The 18,515-nt window shown below is 45.0% G+C and overlaps 1 protein-coding gene across 3 annotated transcripts in view; it reads right to left on the bottom strand.

Moving 5' to 3' along the window:
- Positions 1-278: 278 nt before the first annotated feature.
- bcar3 (BCAR3 adaptor protein, NSP family member) overlaps positions 279-18,515 on the bottom strand; it is a 51,551-nt gene continuing 33,314 nt past the window's right edge. For 2 of the 3 annotated variants that reach the window (XM_069520657.1, XM_069520664.1), the window contains 13 exons: positions 7,680-7,808; positions 6,530-6,655; positions 6,238-6,354; positions 5,790-6,019; positions 4,631-4,731; positions 4,400-4,522; positions 3,745-3,963; positions 3,084-3,628; positions 2,857-2,972; positions 2,263-2,434; positions 1,861-1,972; positions 1,530-1,733; positions 279-1,447 (listed from right to left, as the gene is read on the bottom strand). In XM_069520657.1, coding sequence (XP_069376758.1) covers positions 1,269-1,447; positions 1,530-1,733; positions 1,861-1,972; positions 2,263-2,434; positions 2,857-2,972; positions 3,084-3,628; positions 3,745-3,963; positions 4,400-4,522; positions 4,631-4,731; positions 5,790-6,019; positions 6,238-6,354; positions 6,530-6,655; positions 7,680-7,808 — 2,373 coding nt within the window. In that variant the 3' untranslated portion in view covers positions 279-1,268. Of the gene's footprint in view, positions 1,448-1,529; positions 1,734-1,860; positions 1,973-2,262; positions 2,435-2,856; positions 2,973-3,083; positions 3,629-3,744; positions 3,964-4,399; positions 4,523-4,630; positions 4,732-5,789; positions 6,020-6,237; positions 6,355-6,529; positions 6,656-7,679; positions 7,809-16,447; positions 17,481-18,515 lie in introns of those variants that run through there. The other variant, XM_069520673.1, reaches the window with a different exon arrangement.

Here is an 18,515-nt window from a genome sequence, read left to right as displayed (position 1 = left end):
GACCTTTGACCTCCTGAGTTTGGACACTAATGGCGTTTTGCTTCTAAACTAAACTTTCTTACACCTTCTTTACTTTTATGTAAAGTTCAATTCATAAAGTACGTTGCAATGAAAATATCCCTAATATTCATATTCCTATTTAAATGTTAGAGAGCAAGTTTAAATAATTAAAATCACAATATTCTCGTTCATGTAAACAAAACAAATAAAGCACAAAGCTTTAAATTCTTATTCTTCAACCAGACAATCAGTGTGAAACAATGATTTCACCTCCACAGTTCATTCGTCCTTATTTATTCAATCTTATCCACCGTAGTTCATAATAATATAAACATTAGAATTCATCAACATCTTATTTTTTACAGTCTTCTACAGAAAATATGTACAGTCAGTTATTAACAAGCTAATGCTTCGGATATTTACAGCTTCAGTCTCATGTTCAGGTGTTTTATAATCTGCTCCTGGGCACAAAGTCACGTTCTTTCATTTGTGTGTAACATTAGTTAGAATCCAGTGAGAATTAAAACACGTGAAGTTAAATCTTCACGTGAACAGAGAAGTTTGGATTTTTTTTAATTATTTGTAAAGTATCTGACTTTCTGCTCCCGTGTAAATGTTCCAGAAGATCGTAGTTCTTAAAATCGTCTCAGGAAACATCATTGCTCCGTGTTATCACCTTTTTCTCTCGCTTGTTAAACCAGCAACAAACGGATCAGTTACTCCAGAGTTAAATAAAGTTTCCAGATGTGAAGTTTCCGATCGTTAGATTTATAGTTAGATACGCTAACGAACTGAAAAACAAACAGAACTATGAAATATTAAAGTGTATTTACTTTAACTTTTAAACTACGAGTGAGTCTGAGAAAAAAAAAAGAAACATGTATATTATATTCTTTTATAAGGCTTGTGGCACCTTTACTGTGGAAAAGACCTCAGGCCCGAGTCTCGTTTCAGAAGCTGTGATATGATTTGTGGAGATGGAACCAGGAGACTTTGAGCTTTGGAACAGTTTTACATGTTTTGCCGGAGCGTGTCACAGGTCCGTGAGACGACTCAATGAACACAACGTGTTTTAAAGTGGAGGAATAAGAGCTTCTTTCTCTCATTGCATCAGTTTTTCGGTTCCTCAGTGTTGAGTCCAGCGGCTGCTGAGCGTCGTACGTTGGATTCCGCCTCACGTCGCTCTCCGATCACCTTCTAACTTCATGCTTTATTTTGTCTTCCCTTCGTCGCAGCTCGGCCTCGATGCCCCTGAAGTCCGGCCTGAGTCAGATTAAGGTTTGAGTTTTGGGTGGGGGCTCCAGTTTCCGTGACAGCGCAGTGAGGATGAGGTTGAATTTGCTGTAGCGATCCGATTGGTTGACCGAAGCTCCGCGGCTTCCCCACAGCAGCCGCAGCTGGAAGTCTGTTTTGAAGACCTCCAGCAGGTCTTCGTCAGTCTGAAACCCTGGACACACAAACACACGTCATCGTTCTGAGACGTTTCACATCGAGCACATTTTAAAAAACACTCATTCCGTTGTTTCTACCTTGTAACAGTTTCTGTGCGTTGGCTGTGTAGCTCTGTGCGCTGTGCGCGACGCTGCGTGCGGCCTCCAGGTGGCGCAGCATGATGTCGCAGCCCTGGTCGCTGGTCTCCCACAGCTCCGCCCCCTCAGGCGTGATTGACGGACGCTCCATCAGAGTGAGGAGCGGCAGCAGGAGGGGGACGCAGACCCCGGGGGGAGAGGAGGCTGCAGGAGGAGGAGGAGGAGGAGGAGGAGGAGGAAGGTCAGTCACAATGATGGGTGAGACATCCAGATGTGATCTCTGACTGTGTGTGTTTTTGTGTGTGTGTGTGTGTGTGTGTGTGTGTAGTACCTGTGCCCTCGTACAGGTTCTTGTAGAAAGGTTTGAGAGTCTTCTCGTAGCTGATGGCCGTCTGCGTGAAGTTCCGTCGTAGAGTCGTCCATGTCTCCTCCAGTCGGCTGATCTGCACAGGGACAAAATTCTAAGTCTCAGTCTGCAGCCTGATTGGCTCCTTCAGCCCTTCATGTGTGCAGGGGCGGGGCCTCGGGGCTCAGAGTCCAGGCTGGGGCGGGTCCCAGTAGGTCTTAAGTTTTACCCAACTTTTTGAAAAGAGGGTCAAAGGTTCAGTTTCCATCAAACGAGATGAAAAACAAAACCTGGTCATTCACTTTATCACACATCTGAGTGTGTGTGTGAGTGTGTGTGTGTGTGTGTGTGTGTGTGTGTGTGTGTGTGTGTGTGTGTGTGTGTTACCTGCGGCAGGTCCAGAGCTTTCATCAGGGCCGTGAAAGCGAAGAGGTCGCCCACCGTGTCCTTCAGCTCCAACGCGACGAGGATGATGCGATTTAACGTGGACGCCCGCTCATCCACGCTGCCCGTACATCCCAGAATATCCACGGCGACGCCTATCGCCATGGTGTGGTGTCTGGGCGAGACAGGAAGGACAAAGAGAGAGAGAGAGAGAGAGACAGAGGAGGATTATTACCATTTAGTTTTTTTAGCATCAAATAAAACGAATAAAATCCAAACGTTCTCAAACATCTTTGATAAAAAATGTGTTTGTTTACGTTGTTTGACTTTTTGATTTTGTCCATTTCCCCTCCACTAACATGGAGGAGGCGGGGTTTATGACCCAGCCAGCCACCAGGGGGAGGCAGAGACTTGTCATGTCGTCCATCTTTACTTACAGTCTTTGGCTCAAACCAGATGAGGATGACAGGAATCAGTTTTATATAAAGAGTCAGACGTGATGACGTCACCAGGAGGAAAGATAAGAAGGTGTGTGTGTGTGTGTGTGTGTGTTGTGTGTTAGTGTGTGTGTGTGTGTAACGTGTGTTTGTTGTGTACCTTTCCATGAGGTCCAGCCTCAGCTGTCGACCGTGCGGCAGCGTCACCAGCTCCAGACCGGAGGACACGCCCATCTGACCTTTGAGCTCTGGAGTCACTCCCAGTATCCTAGCAACCTGCAGAAAAGGTTTTAACGAGGGGATCAATTACATTTGTTCTTTTTTTTTATTTTTTATGTCCCTCTCTCTTGTGTGTGTGTGTGTGTGTGTGTGTGTGTGTGTGTGTACCTGACAGTCGGCCATCAGCAGGTGTCTGGCGATGCTGTGGTGATTGTGGCTGAGCAGCAGCTCCTTCGCTCTCTTCAGCACCACCATCTCCAGAGGTTTGTTCTCCGGCGGCAGGAGTCGAGATCCGAACTCTGCCGGTCTGAACATCGACTCCGTCTCCTCGACCGGCCGCTGGAAGCCGCTCCTCCTCCTCTTCTCCTCTCCTTCCTCCTCCCTCCCTGCATCCTCCTCCTCTTCCTCGCTGGTGTTCTCTAAGGCTGCGATGGCGTGATGGTAGGAGCTTCTGTCCAGGCCTCTCCGTCCTCCCGCCTCCTCCTCCTCGCCGTCTCCTTCCCTCCTCAGCCTGTCCACGTAGCTGCAGAGCGGCGGCTGGAGGTCGAGGCCTTCGTCTGTGATGGAGTCTGGAGAGATCGGCTCCCCCCACTCCGGCGAGCTGCAGGACCTCAGGTCCGAGGGGCTCGGCTGAAGCCGTTCAGGAGGTGAAAGCAGAGAAGTGGAGGAGCTGTGAGGAAACTTCTGAGGCTTCGCAGGAGGAGCAGGAGGAGCTGAGGGCACAGAGGAGAACAAATCCCATCATTGAAAGTTGAAAGCTTCAGTTTGTTTCAGAGCGACAGTGACTCTCTCGTCTTATCTTCATATCACACTAGATTTTATATCTTACCTCCACTCCTCCACGCAGACGACGGAGTCTCCTCGCGTGTGGAGTCCAGAGTCGGAGCTGTGAAGACGGAGGAGGACGGGTCTGTGTGGTTACAGGAGGCGGACGGGGGGGCCAGCGGCTGGAGGCAGGGCGAGCGAGGGAGTCGAGCCAGCGGCACCTTGCTGGGTTTGGGAGGAGGTTTGGGACACAGCTGGCTGTCGGAGCCCCGGATCGCCTGACCTGGAGACACACGAGCACATGACGTCACGACGACATCACACAGCGCCTTCTACGACCAAACTGAATCGGTCGTCATGGCAACAAACTGATAATGACTCAGTTTAGTGAAGTGAAGAGGAAACACATCAATCCGTCTTTAATGAACTTTATGAATTTGAATCAGAAAAGCAAAACGCACGAAAGCATGAAGTTAAATTCATTTTCTTTTCTTTTTACTTTTCTTCTTCATGCTTCTTTTTCATTCATGGGATGAAAGTATTTTTTATATCGTGTGTATTGTTTTGTTTTTACAGTGAAATGAACAGAATAAACTTCACGAAACTAAAAGTTTTACACACTGTTGAAGTTAATGTGAAGTCTTATACGGACATTAACAATATGGTGAAGTACTTCTGAGTATTTATTTTTTATTTTATCTCCAGCTGCGTCCACTGACCTGCCAGGGGCTCGGCTGACCTCCGGGGGAACGAGGGGCTGAGGGCCGGCTCGCTGCCCGTCCGAAACACCGGAGACTTGGGGTTGGGGCTGGGGAGGAGCGGGTCGGGCTGAGGTTTAGATCCTGGAGGACGAGAGAGGAGTGAAGGTGAGAAGAAGTGAGGAGATCCAGATGAGAGCTGATCATCTTTTAGTTTTTCTAGATTTCATCATGTCACCGTTTGTTACTGACCGAGAGGTAAGAAGCTCTCTGATTGGTGCGCCTTGAGGGGGCGTCGCCTCTCCTGGATCTGATTGAGACTCGCTGGTTGGCTGCCGCAGCGATCCTTCAACCTGCGAGGAGTCAGACATCGATTAACGTTTTTATATAGAAATGAAGAATGTGAATTAAAAGGTGAACAAGACGAAGGACGAGGAGAAAGATATCAGAACTCCTCCTGACATCATTTCTCCTCTTTTCTTTCCTCTCTTCTTTTCTGCTCTGTACATTTGTCTGTCCTGCTGACAGATGTGGACTCATTCTCACATCTGTCCCTGCAGCCGTCTCTTTATATACAGAGGACTCGTGGTACATATGGAACGTGTATAAACAACCCAGCTCCTGGATGACGGACGTGGAGCTCGGGGCTGCGAGCTAAAAGCTCGAAGGTTTGATTTAAGTCTCTTTACAAAGTGTGAGAGAGGAAGAGAGACAAAGAGAGACGAGGACGGGGACGCTGAGTGTCCATCATTTTAAATCCTATTTAGTCTGAAGCTCACGGACTCACAGTTCAAATCTCTCCAACAATATATTAATCAAACTGGACAAATATATATATACGACTGGAGAAACGATGGTAGAAGAACATAATGTGAAAATACTCTTACTTCAGTAAAATACTTTTACAGTACCTGAAGTAAAATAACGTATTGTGCAGAAAATAAAGACTCTTTTGATTGTGTTGTATATAAATATATATAAATAAATATGTATATATATATACACTTGTTATGTAGTATTCTATTGTATGTACTGATGAGCAGTTCAGTTTGTAAAACCCACAATCCTGTGAGGTTTTTAATCTTTTATAAAATATTGTATTAAATGCTTTAAAAAAAATTATATTAATAATATATTGAAAATATTCTAGAGTATTTTTTTTACCTCACTGTCAATTCTTTTTCCCACTTTTAAAAAAAAGAAAATTAAACTTTGAGGACTTTACCACAGAGACACATGAACAATAATTCAATTCAGAAGCAAAACATCAATCAGGAGAAGAAACTGCAGTTTCAAAAATACAATATATGAATTGATTGAAGTATAATTATAAAGTATAAATACGTCAAACTGGTGTAAACGTGTCCATCACCATTAACCAGCGTGTGTGAGTCTCCAGTCGTGCACCAACCTGAGCTGCCGGCTTCGGCCCACGCCGTTGTCCTGGTGTGTGCCGTCGTGCGCGCCGTGTGCGTTGTCGTGCGTGTGTCCGTTGGTGATGTTGAGGCTGAGACGTTTCTGACTCCGTCTCTCTTGAGCCATGAGCGCGTCTCTGTGGGAGCTGGAGAGCCCGTACTTCTCCTCCAGGCAGCGCAGTGGAAGGCCTCTGTTGATTGGCTGGAAGATGATGGCTCCGACCACCTTCACGTGCACACGGAAGAGAAGTTACAGCAAACAACATCAGACACAACGAGTAGGAAATTGTAAAACTATTCTCGTGGAGAGGATTTCTGTTTGGAGAGTAAAGTTCATGGTCTGTTTGCTTCTCTGTTTCATTGAAATCAGTTTAAAAAGATAATTCAGGTCCGTCAGAGCAGCTCAACACTGATGTCTTCATAAAACTAATTTATTAAACTCACCTGTGAGACAGGTTTTCTGTTGCCCACATAGTATCTGATGAGTGCAGGGACGCTGTCAAACCCTTCTCTGTCCAGCCGGTACTCCACTCTGGAGTAGGCCTCATTCAGCATCACGACCTGAGGAGCAAATCAACACGCCGATGTTTTATTCTCTTCATGTGTCTGTGGTTTCACCATCAAGTGATTCTGGCTCTTCGCTTCTGTCCGTGGTGGCAGACGTTCAAACCTCTGACGGGAGACAGCAGCTTTTCTCTGGTTCCCGGTCGTGTGGGTGTGAGAAACACAGTCTCACCTTCTTGTTGATCTTAAAGTGCTGGGCGGCGTTTCGCCACTGGCAGGTCAGAACGTAACTTCCCGGGATGGACAGCGAATCACGGATCAAGAAATCCCCGTCACGCTGCACCGAGTTTTCTGCAACCTGGAACGACACAGAGGGTTGAACACATGTGGACACACACACACAGACACACACAAACACACACAAACACACACACACACTATGTTTACAGTCCAAACATTTAATCAGACCTAATAACGCTCGGGTCTCATAACGTGACTGTTCGTGAGCTCTGCTGCAGCGTTTACTGTTTTAGGATCATAGATTTAAGATGTGATGTTTTATGCACAAGACAAATTTATCGATCACTTCATTTCATTGATTTAACTTCTGGTTGCTGGGTCGTCGGCCACAGGTTTGATTTAATTGGAAATCAGAACGGTTTCTGTTTACATTGTTCTATAGTTACATTAAATGTCTCTCTCTCTCCTCTCTCTCTCCCACAAACACACACTCAGCAAACACACAAGCCTCCACACACACACAGACACACACACACACACACACACACTTACACACTTTAATTAAGCGTGTGTTTGTATAGTATATAATGGTAGTTTAGTTAAACCAGAGGAAGCAGCTTATTAAAAGTGATTACATCTCAGAGCTTTCACAGGGAACACACAATCTCTCTCTCTATCTCTCTGGTTCTCTCTCTCTCTCACCCACTCACACACACACACACACACACACACACACACACACACACACACCATTCACGAAGAGGTTTTTTTACACACTGACCTAATGTTACAACTCCAGCCTCATAGCGGGGGCCACTGTTTAAGCTTCTAATCATCCTGTGTGTGTTTGTGTGTCTGTGTGTGTGTGTGTGTGTGTTTGTGTGTGTGTGTTTGTCTGTGTGTGTGTGTCTCTGTGTGTGTGTGTGAGTGTGTGTGTGTGTGTGTGTGTGTGCAGTCTAATAATAGGTGATCTGGTTCAACAAGTTTTTTTACCAGGCCTTTACAGGGAGGGACTCATGATTGAGATTCATGCACGTGTGTATGAGTGTTCTTGTGTGCGCTGATGCATGTGTGTGTCTGTTTGTGTGTGTGTGTGTGTGTGTGTTAGTTAGTGTGTGTGTGTGTTAGTTAGTGTGTGTTACCTGTCTGGGAATCGCTCCGTGGTACCACGCGTGGCTTCTCGGCTCCTCACAGTTCATCTTCAGCTCCTCCTCCAGCTCTCTGCGGAGTTTCTCTGAAGGACAGTCCAGGATGAACTGATCTCTGGAGAACTGCGATTCGGGAAAATAAAAATAAAAAATAAAAGAGTGTGTGAGCTTCTGCATTAATCAGTCGATGGATTTGACGACATGTTTGATTTTTCCTGCAGACCTGACGTTTTAACAGCTTCTAGATTTACAGTAAACACAACAGTTTCTTAAACAAATAGTTGTGAAGCTCAAAGGTTACAGGCACAACAATGACGAGCATATTGTCTTCGTCTAGAGGAACCACAGAGGAAGAGACCATAAATTAAATCAAATATCAGACCAGAGATCAGTGACACATCCACCAGGGCCCGGCAGCCATGCATCAATCCAACTAAATCCACACACTGCATCCCTCAAAGATCTCCCACCACTTCTGTTTCAGAAATCTAAAAACCTAAAGTCATTAATTTGTTCATAAAAGTTTGGTTTGTGTGAAAGAATTATTCTTTTTTTTCTTTTGCTCGTCTGTGGTCTCACGTTTTTCTGCCTGACCTCTGAGCTGGAGACTGTAGCAGTGACAACTACACTTTAACACACAACCACACCAAGTTTAATTATATCAACGCTCAGCCTTTATACTTTGAATTGTTGCATGTGTTTTTTAACACATTTAATAATATAAGTTATGTAGAGTGAGTGATATTAGTTTTAACTCCTCCTCTGAAGTGGTCGATGCACTACTATAGTTTTATTCTAACACATTCTTCTTTATTTGAATTGCATCACTCGATAAAACAACACAACTGACACACAACAGCTGAATCAGTTGAAAGGTTTTCAGGAGCTCAAACTTGAATCCTTTTTATTTCTCAGTCAGGGTTTTTTAAACCACGTGTGAGAACAAATATCTCAAATAAAACCAAACACACTGTAAAACTATACACAGATAGAGTTTCCAGCGGCTGAGGGAGAGAGAGAGAGGGAGAGAGAGAGAGAGAGAGAGAGAGATGGACGAGTTTGATCTGATCAGAAACCTGAGAGACGACAAAGTGATCGATCACAGTTTGATCCAAACACAGAAGCTCAGAAAAGTTTGGAACATTTTCCAGAAAGTGAGGCAGAGTCAACACAACCACCTGCACCACGACAGACACACACACACACACACACAGACTCACATGACAGCTGCTGGGTCTCTGCATCGCTCCGTCTTCATATCAAACACACTTTGATTCACACTTTCTCTCTCACACTGTTTCTCTGTCTGTGATTTTCCTTTATCTCTCTCTCTCTCTCTCTCTCTTTCTTTCTCTTCTCACCCAGTGACTCCTCGTCATGACCCCACCCAGCTGCCCGGACCTGCCTCCATACACACCTTCACCTGACGCACATAAACACACACACACACACACACACTGCAGTGACGCACACCTCAGCTTGCTTCTTTTTAACCTGTTGCTGCTCACAGAACAATCTTTGAGTTAATGTCGTGTTCTGACATTTCTTCTTCAGTCAGTGTTGCATGAATAATAATCCCTTGTTTCATTTTGTAGAGAACTTTGATGGAGAGTCTCAAAACAAGTGAAAAACCGCCGGCTTTTCTTTTCTAATTCAAACAGTACCAGAGTTTTACTTTTCCTTTGTCTCTTTAATTATTAAAGAAGGTTTATAAAAAAAGGTGCGTTCACCAAAGGCTCCTGATTCTTTATAATATTTGAGAATTGTACAGATATTATAAATGAATATGCACAAAATCTTGAAATTGAGAAGATTCAAGATTTTTTAGTTCTTTAGTTCTTTAGTGGCTGAGCTGAGAACAGGAAGTTTGTCGATTGTAAAACATCACTGAGGACGACAGGTTGAATTGAAATAAATCAAATTTTATTCTGTTTTTCCCTCATTGTGATAAAAATCTGTGTATAACATGAAAAATCCAACTCAACTTAAATGCAAATAGGTCGACTCATGTTGGTTCTGAGTGTTTGACTCCTCCTCCTCTCAGTAAGAATCATTGAACCATGTGCATGAGATTGGAATTATGTCTCTGACCGTCCCCATGAAACTGAGACCATGTTGGTCCTCCCCTCTCTTTCTGTGGTTTCTCTACCTCTCCTCCTCTTCCATCTCTCTCTCTCTAAAGTCATTAGAATGGACCCCTCTGCCCTCCTCGTCTCCATTTATGACGGGAAATCAGCCGATCACGTTACAGCCTGGACGCAGAAAACAAAAAAAAACAGCCCGGATCACGTCAGGATGTGGCGTCGTGCTGCTCATGCACAGGTTTGATTTGTTTCCAGTTTGAAGCCGGGGCCGCAGCGGCGTGACGTGTGTGTTGTGTGCATGCGTTGGTGCAGCAGTGGAAAGTACCTGGGGCGGTGGAATCGAACGTTCGGTCACGTTCTGCAGCTGCATTGATTTCACTAAACAGAATCAGATTCTAAGCTGATTGAACCAAAGCTAGCTAAGTATAATTGAGATCAGAGTAGAGCGGCAGCATTAAAATCTAATTCTAACTCAGTTACATGAAGGAACGGCTGCATGATTGAAAGTGTATATTAATAGACAGTAGAAAGTCAAGATACTCAGACTTCTCTCTTCTTCTTATGGACATTACTCTACTTGAGACAAGTCCAAACTAAAGTGTGTATATTCTTTATATTTCAGGTGAAGCTGATGCTCTTTGTGTCCCTGTGACCCGTGAGCGTTAAAGATAATAGACGATGATCTTTTGTTATTTAGGAGATAAAGGTTGCAGCTGTCTGGGCAACGTGCTTTTCCTGTTGTACCAGAATTACACAACTGTGATTTCCGTGTGAGACGAGCTGAACTCGATGAACGGACAACCCCGTTACAGTCGTATGAACCTCAGGTCGTTTGACTGGGAGAACTCTGGTTCAACAGATGCAACACGTCTTCTTGTTTATTTGATCTGATTAAATACAATCGTCGCAATGAAGTGGTTTTACATCTGCAGCCGCTCAGAACAACAGAAGCCACGAGAGGGAGGGACGCGTTGGCCTCGAAGTAAACAGGACGTACAGGGCCGTAAACACGAGGGAGGGAGGGAGGAGAAGAAGAAGAGGAGTGAGGGAGCACGGAGAGGAAAGTGAGAGCAGAGGGAGGAGAGGAGAGGAGAGGATGGAAAAAAGAAAAGTAGTGGATGATTTTCTTTTTTTTACTGGACGTCCTTTAATGAGACGCTGCAACATGATGTCATCCTCTGCATTTACACTGTGCCGGCCTGTGTGTGTCTGTGTGTGTGTGTGTGTGTCTGTGTGTGTGTGTGTGTGTATTCCCACTCTATTTCTCCTCTCTCTCCTAAACACAGCTCTGAACCATGAACTGGAAAATGTGTTGAAGCATGTGATACGACTCAAAGTCATCACATTAAAATAAAATCCCTCAAATTTCAACTGTGACGAGATTTTCTTTGGATTTCCTGGATTTTTCCCAGAAGCTTGAACAACCTTTGTTTTTTTTTAACCCCCCCCCCCTCCCCGAGCCGGCGTCTGTTTCCGAGGCGGGGAGGAAACGCAGGTTCAAACCCGGGTCTTTCTTGTTGTTGTGACGATGCGTGCCCGCTGACCAATCGGAGGCGGCGGTGTAAGCTGCTTGTTCTTTGAGTTCAGCGAGGTGAAGACAAATAACCTTTTAGCATTATGAACGATTCCTCATCGTCTCATACACACAACGACGCCTACGCAGACGCACTCTGGTCGGACGATGTAATCCTCGTCTTGTCTGAATCCCGCTGGTGATGAAGTGAGAGGGAGCACAGGGGCCAAGATTCTTACAGGGTGACACCAGTGATCAGGTCAGGGAGCGTTTACCAGCTCATTTTAAATCACGTTAACGGAACGAACACAAAGCGAACACAGCGGCGTCTGTCCCATTAGAAGATGCTGCGGGGTCGGAGCAGGTTTAACGCTCCTCTGCTGCTGCGTGAAAACACGGACATGATCCAGAACACGTCTCCTGTCGGCTTGTTCCTAGAGTTTCATTCAATCATCGGACGAACAACGTCACAAGAAGTGATTTACAGAATAAAAGTTATAAAACCTAGAGAGACGTCCAACAGACATTTAATCAAACTGCATCAAACTCATAGATATCCATCATCTGTCCATCATCTGTCCCTCCATCCATCCATCATCTGTCCATCATCTGTCCATCATCTGTCCATCATCTGTCCATCATCTGTCCATCATCTGTCCATCATCTGTCCCTCCATCCATCCATCATCTGTCCCTCCATCCATCCATCATCTATCCATCATCTGTCCATCATCTGTCCATCATCTGTCCATCATCTGTCCATCATCTGTCCATCATCTGTCCCTCCATCCATCATCTGTCCATCATCTGTCCCTACATCCATCCATCATCTGTCCATCATCTGTCCATCATCTGTCCCTCCATCCATCCATCATCTGTCCCTCCATCCATCCATCATCTGTCCATCATCTGTCCATCATCTGTCCATCATCTGTCCATCATCTGTCCCTCCATCCATCCATCATCTGTCCATCATCTGTCCCTCCATCCATCAATCATCTGTCCATCATCTGTCCATCATCCATCCATCATCTGTCCATCATCCATCCATCATCTGTCCCTCCATCTATCCATCATCTGTCCATCATCTGTCCCTACATCCATCCATCATCTGTCCATCATCTGTCCATCATCCATCCATCATCTGTCCATCATCCATCATCATCTGTCCCTCCATCCATCCATCATCTGTCCATCATCTGTCCATCATCTGTCCCTCCATCCATCCATCATCTGTCCATCATCTGTCCCTCCATCCATCATCCATCATCATCTGTCCCTCCATCCATCCATCATCTGTCCATCATCTGTCATCATCTGTCCCTCCATCCATCCATCATCTGTCCATCATCTGTCCATCATCTGTCCCTCCATCCATCCATCATCTGTCCATCATCTGTCCATCAACTGTCCCTCCATCCATCATCTATCCATCATCTTTCCCTCCATTCATCCATCTGTCCATGTGTCCATCCATCCACCATCTGTCCCGCCCCCCTTCCTCCATCCACCCATCTGTCCCTCCATCCATAATCTGTCCCTCCCTCCCTCCATCCGTCCACCCCTCTATCTATCTATCCCTCCATCCATCCATCATCTAACAGTTCCCTCCACATGAAGTTTTGAATCAATATTCATGAATTAGTTCTGCTGTGAAATCAGTGTGAATGTAAAATAGATTCCTCTGGTGGAGATGATTTGTCCGCTGAGTGACAGGATAGTTTCAGTTTGTGATGTCGTGGCGTTTTATTGTCCGTGACAAACCAGGAGTGAAGTGTCATCACGCTGTGATGGAATCAGTGTCTGCAGCTCGTCACCTCCACCTTCTTCACTTCAATTTGAATGTCACATCCATTCAGCCTCATCTCTACTTTTAAAGTCAGACCGTGCAGTTTGTCAAACATGTGACACATTCTCTCTCTGCTCGTCTCGGCCCTCCAGTGTCTCTCTCAGTCTCCAGCCTGTTACGTGACGTCTCTGGATGAAGTTTTGTAAAAACCATCGCAGAGAATTCAAACTGTCAGCAGAGCAGCTCCTTCTGCATCAGGAGAAAAAGCAAACGACGCTCGTCTGCGTGATGTGTTCAGCAAAAACCTTTGTCACTTCCACCTCCAGTGACACGCAGCACTGAGGAGGTTCGGTGAAATCATATTACTTCTGCTCAGCTTTTGTATTTCAGTGCAGTCGACTAATGACTCTGGTTCCCGTATCTGATTGGTTGGAGGGTCTCAAAGCGATGAAAGCTAAAGGTTGTGGATCTTTTGATTTCTGCATCTCGACATCTTGACTTCATCATCCCGAGGTCTCCACCTTTCCTGTTTACTCACAACCAAATAGATGCTCCTTCCTGTGTTTAGGCCAGGAGGCATCTCGCTGGTCAGTCTGGGACAGACTGAGACTGCAGCACAGAGGGTGCGTGTTTCTCTGGGGGAGGTTTAGCATTCGGTATTTGATTTAGAGTTATTTGAGGCCCGGGTCACTACAAGACGTGCAGCACGTACACGGAGCTGCAGGTCAGGTGTCCCGGGTTTCGTATTTTCTCTTGTTAACGTTTAAAAAACAAGGTTTGAGGTCAGAAATCCACAGGATTATTAAGAGACACAAACAATTTTCCACAAATATAAAAACCTGCTGCTTTCAGGCGTGCACCGAACTTTGAATAATCTCCTGAAACCATCCAGAGGAGTCGAATGAGGTTGCGGACGTTCTCCAGAGACAGCTCCCTGATGAAAACTCACAGCGACTGAGTGAATGTGTTGATGACATTTCTAACAAGCGATGCAAAGGAAGACGTTGTCCTGGAAACAATTTTCACCTGAACCCTCCTCTAAAACAATCTTTCTGGGAACAGGTTCAACGAAATGACCGTGCAGCTGGATTTGTGTAAATATGAAATAATCTGCCGAACCTCCTCGTGACTCCTTCTGCTCCTGACTGTGTCGCACTCTTGTGGTTCAGGCTGTCAAACAGCTCAGTGGCTGAAAACACCAGGGAACCTCTGACACACAGAAACCAGAAACTTGTGTCTTCGGTTAAATGGCAGAGTCCCAGAGAGACAGATGGAGGAGAGGAGAAGGATGGGAATGGAATAAATCCTCAGGCTTTTTGGGATCGCAAGTAAAGACACGCTGGGAGATAGAGAGAGAGAGAAGAGCTGGAGAAGAATCAAGGTCACAAATACAACATTAACACAGTGACTCCCTCCGTTATAAAACTACTTCTGAACACAGGAGAGATTAGATTCTGAATTATCGAGTTATTATTGAGGCCATGTTTTGTTTTCTCCCTCATGTTTCTTGTATTTTATCTTCCTGTTTTATTTTGTAGTACACCCCCCTCCCTCTTCCTGCCCTCCTGTGATTACCTGCTCCTCCCTAATGTGTTGCACCCGTGTCCAATTGTCTCCCCCCCCCCTCCCTTGTGTATTTAAACCCTCCTTCTGTGCCAGATCGTCTGTTCGGACCAGTGTTGTGTGTTCGGACCAGTGTTGTGTGTTCGGACCAGTGTTGTGTGTTCGGACCAGTGTTGTGTACTTGTTGACCTGTGATGAACTCATTCTGAGTTCCGAACCCTGTCTGAACCAGTGCAGCTTTTATTCATACCTGTGAGCCTGTCGAGTCGTGCTTTCAGGTTCAATCTGTTTGGATGAAGATTTAAAAAAAAATGCTTCATCAATAAACGTTTGTCGTGAGCGAGCAGACCTCTTTCCTCCGTTAGACACATTTGATATTAAAACAAAGAACTTGAACCCGTTGAAACAATATAAAGATAAAATAAGATCTTAGTTTTCTTTCCCTTTTTTCTGAGAATCTGGGAAAAACCATCCACAACAACGTAACCTCTGAACTGCACAAGCACTGAAGCTGCTGTTCGCTCGTGGGACAAGAATCGACCTGTTTCTAAGACGTCACGTCAGTTCACTCCAATGCAGAAGTTGTTGAATCACAGTCTTAACTGATATTGATGATTGTGCATCGTTGGTGCATTGTGGTGTTTTAATTTTGATGTCAGCTCATCAGCAGTCTAATGATTTGCTGCGTCTGCTATAGAAGCATTAAAATACATTAAAAATAAATATGAGCTATAACATTTAGCCAGTTAGATAAAACTAAACCAAACAGATGAAATCTAGTTTTTTGCTTTAACATTGTTCCCTTCATCCATTTTACCTTCTGCTGTAAACAGGAGGATCAACCACCTCCTCACAGATCTACACTGTCCCCTCAGCCTTCTGCACCGCTGCCCGCTCCATCCAATCATCTTAATGGCATTCATTCATTTCACTGACGGCATAAAGAAGACAAACTATCACAAGTTAGTAATTAATCATCCGTCGTCCTCCACCCGCTGCGTCCAGGGCCATAACTATCTGTGTCTCTCACCCTGGCCGTCACACACTAACCTTGTGTGTCTGCCAGCTGAGCTCTGGTTATGGATGAAGCCGGCTGTAGATCTCACACACTCACACAGTCAGAAAGTCACACAGTTGGTCATTTATGAGGGCGTCTGGTCCGAGTAATAAAAGCCCAGTGTTCAGCTCACAGAGAGGCTGAGGGGAAGAGGAGGACTATTCAGCGTGATTAGATTTTTGCTCCGGCTGAGACGTGCCTGCACTTTTCAGATTGGTTTCTCAAATGTGCAGTTATATTTTTGCTATTGTGCCTTTTTTTTGTTGTTGTTGTGATGTCTCACAGTGGGTTGTCCGTCTTCCTGTGGTCCACTTTAAACAGCTTCAGCAGATAACGAAGCGTTTAAACTAATCTCCCCGATGTGATGTGATCACTTCTTAAAACAACTATTCAGCTGCAACTTCAGACCCAATTTAAAAAGCATTTTTAGGCTGAATTAAAATATTCACTGCAGAGGGAAAAGCTAAAACGCTTTGGTAGAATAGAACACTGCATGAAAGCTGCAGAATGAGAGCATGCACAACAACATGTGTACTTGCAAACACGTTGTCCAAATAAAACACTGAAACACAACATAGGAAATTGATAATTGCATCTTTACACAAGAACACACACACAGACACACACACTGGATAGCACAGTGCACAATGCAGAATACATGTGCAGTTGCAAACACACTTTCCACTTACACACAAACTATATAAAAACAATGAGACACATCATATGAAACCGATACACACTCTGCTGTGTCTCTCACCTTTGCAGAAATGACTGAGTTCTTGTGGTAGAAGCAACACAGAGCTGCTGTCAGGGTTTTCAAGTCGCATCGCTCCGACATCCTTGCAAACTTTCCTGAAACCAACTGGGAAACTGACCGGAGCCTCCAGCCGGATGAAGCCTCGGCTGTAAATAGCAGCTTCGGTCACCCTGACTACAGAGACAAGCTGTGACTCTGATGACTCTTAACAACCAAGTCCATGAAGGATTCCAGATTGCATCTTCCAAGAAAAGTTAAAAGACACCGAGGAGCCGAAGAGTCGTCACGTGCACTGGAACAAATCTGGAGGAAAACAAGCGTGTGAGGCCGGCAGCATCACGTCAGCTGCTGCATCCCTCCGTCACCTCCCTGCCTCTCTCCTCCACAGTCCCCTGCAGAGTGGCCCCTCCACTGTCCCTCTCCTCTCTGCTCCGCCCTTGCCGGCTCCATATATGGACAAAGACAGACCCATGTGATCCGGTTTTGACCCAATCACATGTGGATTAACAGGGAGTGGCCCTGAGTCTGTCTCTTTATAAACATGTGGATGGACACACGGATGAACGGAGGGAGGACGGAGTGGACTCAGACTGTGACTTTTCATTTATGTTACTTAAAACATAATAGAATTAAACTGAATATGTAGTTTTATGAGTTTTTCATATAAGTTGAAGACTCTGAAACTAATGATTATTGTTGATCTGATGGTTATTTGGTTCATATAGAGTTTGTTTCTTGTGTTCTACTTAACAAAGATCATCTCTGTGTTTCTCACACTGATGCGGTTTCTCTCTGGATCAGTTTGAGGTTCTGTGAGTTAAACTCTTTTGACGGCAGCGTCACAGTTTGTATCACTGCTCTTCCAGAAACACAGTCCTTCAGTCATTAGCACCAAAATAAACCGAGATAATAAATCACCTCCAGTCCTGCAACAAACTTTCCCAAAGGAAAAAATCTACCAGGGTCCTGATTCACCATGAGTAGAAAAATGAAAATACTCCACAAATAGAACTGCAAGAGGTCAGAGGCGACTTGTGTGTGTGTGTGTGTGTGCGCCCTGGTTAATAGCGGGCCATTTGTGTTCCTTAATGGCCGCTAAGTAATTACACCCACACACTTGTTAAGTGCCGGAGCTTTCCCTCCAGTTCACACACTCACGTGGGAACGACTGCGCGTAGAGAACATCCAGCCGGGACCAAAGGAACCGTGAATATTTATACGCAGTCGTGTTCACTCTCAAACACCCAGATACATTACACACTGAGGGTGACACCCCAGCAGAGAACAGTTCAAGGGAAGTTTCACCGCAGAGGAAGAAGCCACTAATTACAGCGTGAACTCTCTGAGGATCCACGAAGGAAATCCATGTAGAACATTCCCTGGGGCTACGCACAGCAACACACACACACACACATAGAACTGCCAACCACAGCGGCCCCAAATCACAAGCTAGGCTAAAAGTCCACCTTAAAATACACACATCCGTCGCTCCAGGAATGCTCTGGAAAAACAACGGGGGACAGAAATCAGCCTGCTGTGGTTCTATGTTTTCTATTTCTATCTGTTTGTTGTTTCTGTCAGAGGGACTGAGGAACGTTCTCAGCAGCTGTAGACTTGAGATTATCATTTCCGTCACGTCTATCGTATTGAATCGACAGTTTTATTTGACATATGCACAGAGTTTCATCTGCATCTGCTGCTGCTAACACGTCCTCAACGTAAACGACCATGAGATCATTTGTCGCCCAGTACCCCAATCGAGTTTTTTTTATGTCGTATTAAAATGTTTCATAAAAACGGAATTGATGATGAATGATTGGAAAATCGAAATGAGCTGTAGATTACGTCTCTTCTGTTATTGATTGCAAAGGTTAATGCATTACTGCAGTACGTGATGTCATTTCCTGAATTCATTGTGACCTCATGACGACATCATTCCCATTATATACGACCGTAGATTCTTTTTCGATCTATATAAACTGTAAATCTGCTGCGGAGATTCCAGGAAGAACTCACTTATCATATCATGTTTAATGAAGAATGAGAAGAGGTGAGAAACAGTTTTTCC

The sequence above is a fragment of the Paralichthys olivaceus genome, chromosome 3 (assembly GCF_024713975.1).
Source record: "Paralichthys olivaceus isolate ysfri-2021 chromosome 3, ASM2471397v2, whole genome shotgun sequence".
In the NCBI taxonomy this organism is placed as follows: domain Eukaryota; kingdom Metazoa; phylum Chordata; class Actinopteri; order Pleuronectiformes; family Paralichthyidae; genus Paralichthys; species Paralichthys olivaceus.
This window is presented reverse-complemented; position numbering and strand designations above follow the sequence as displayed.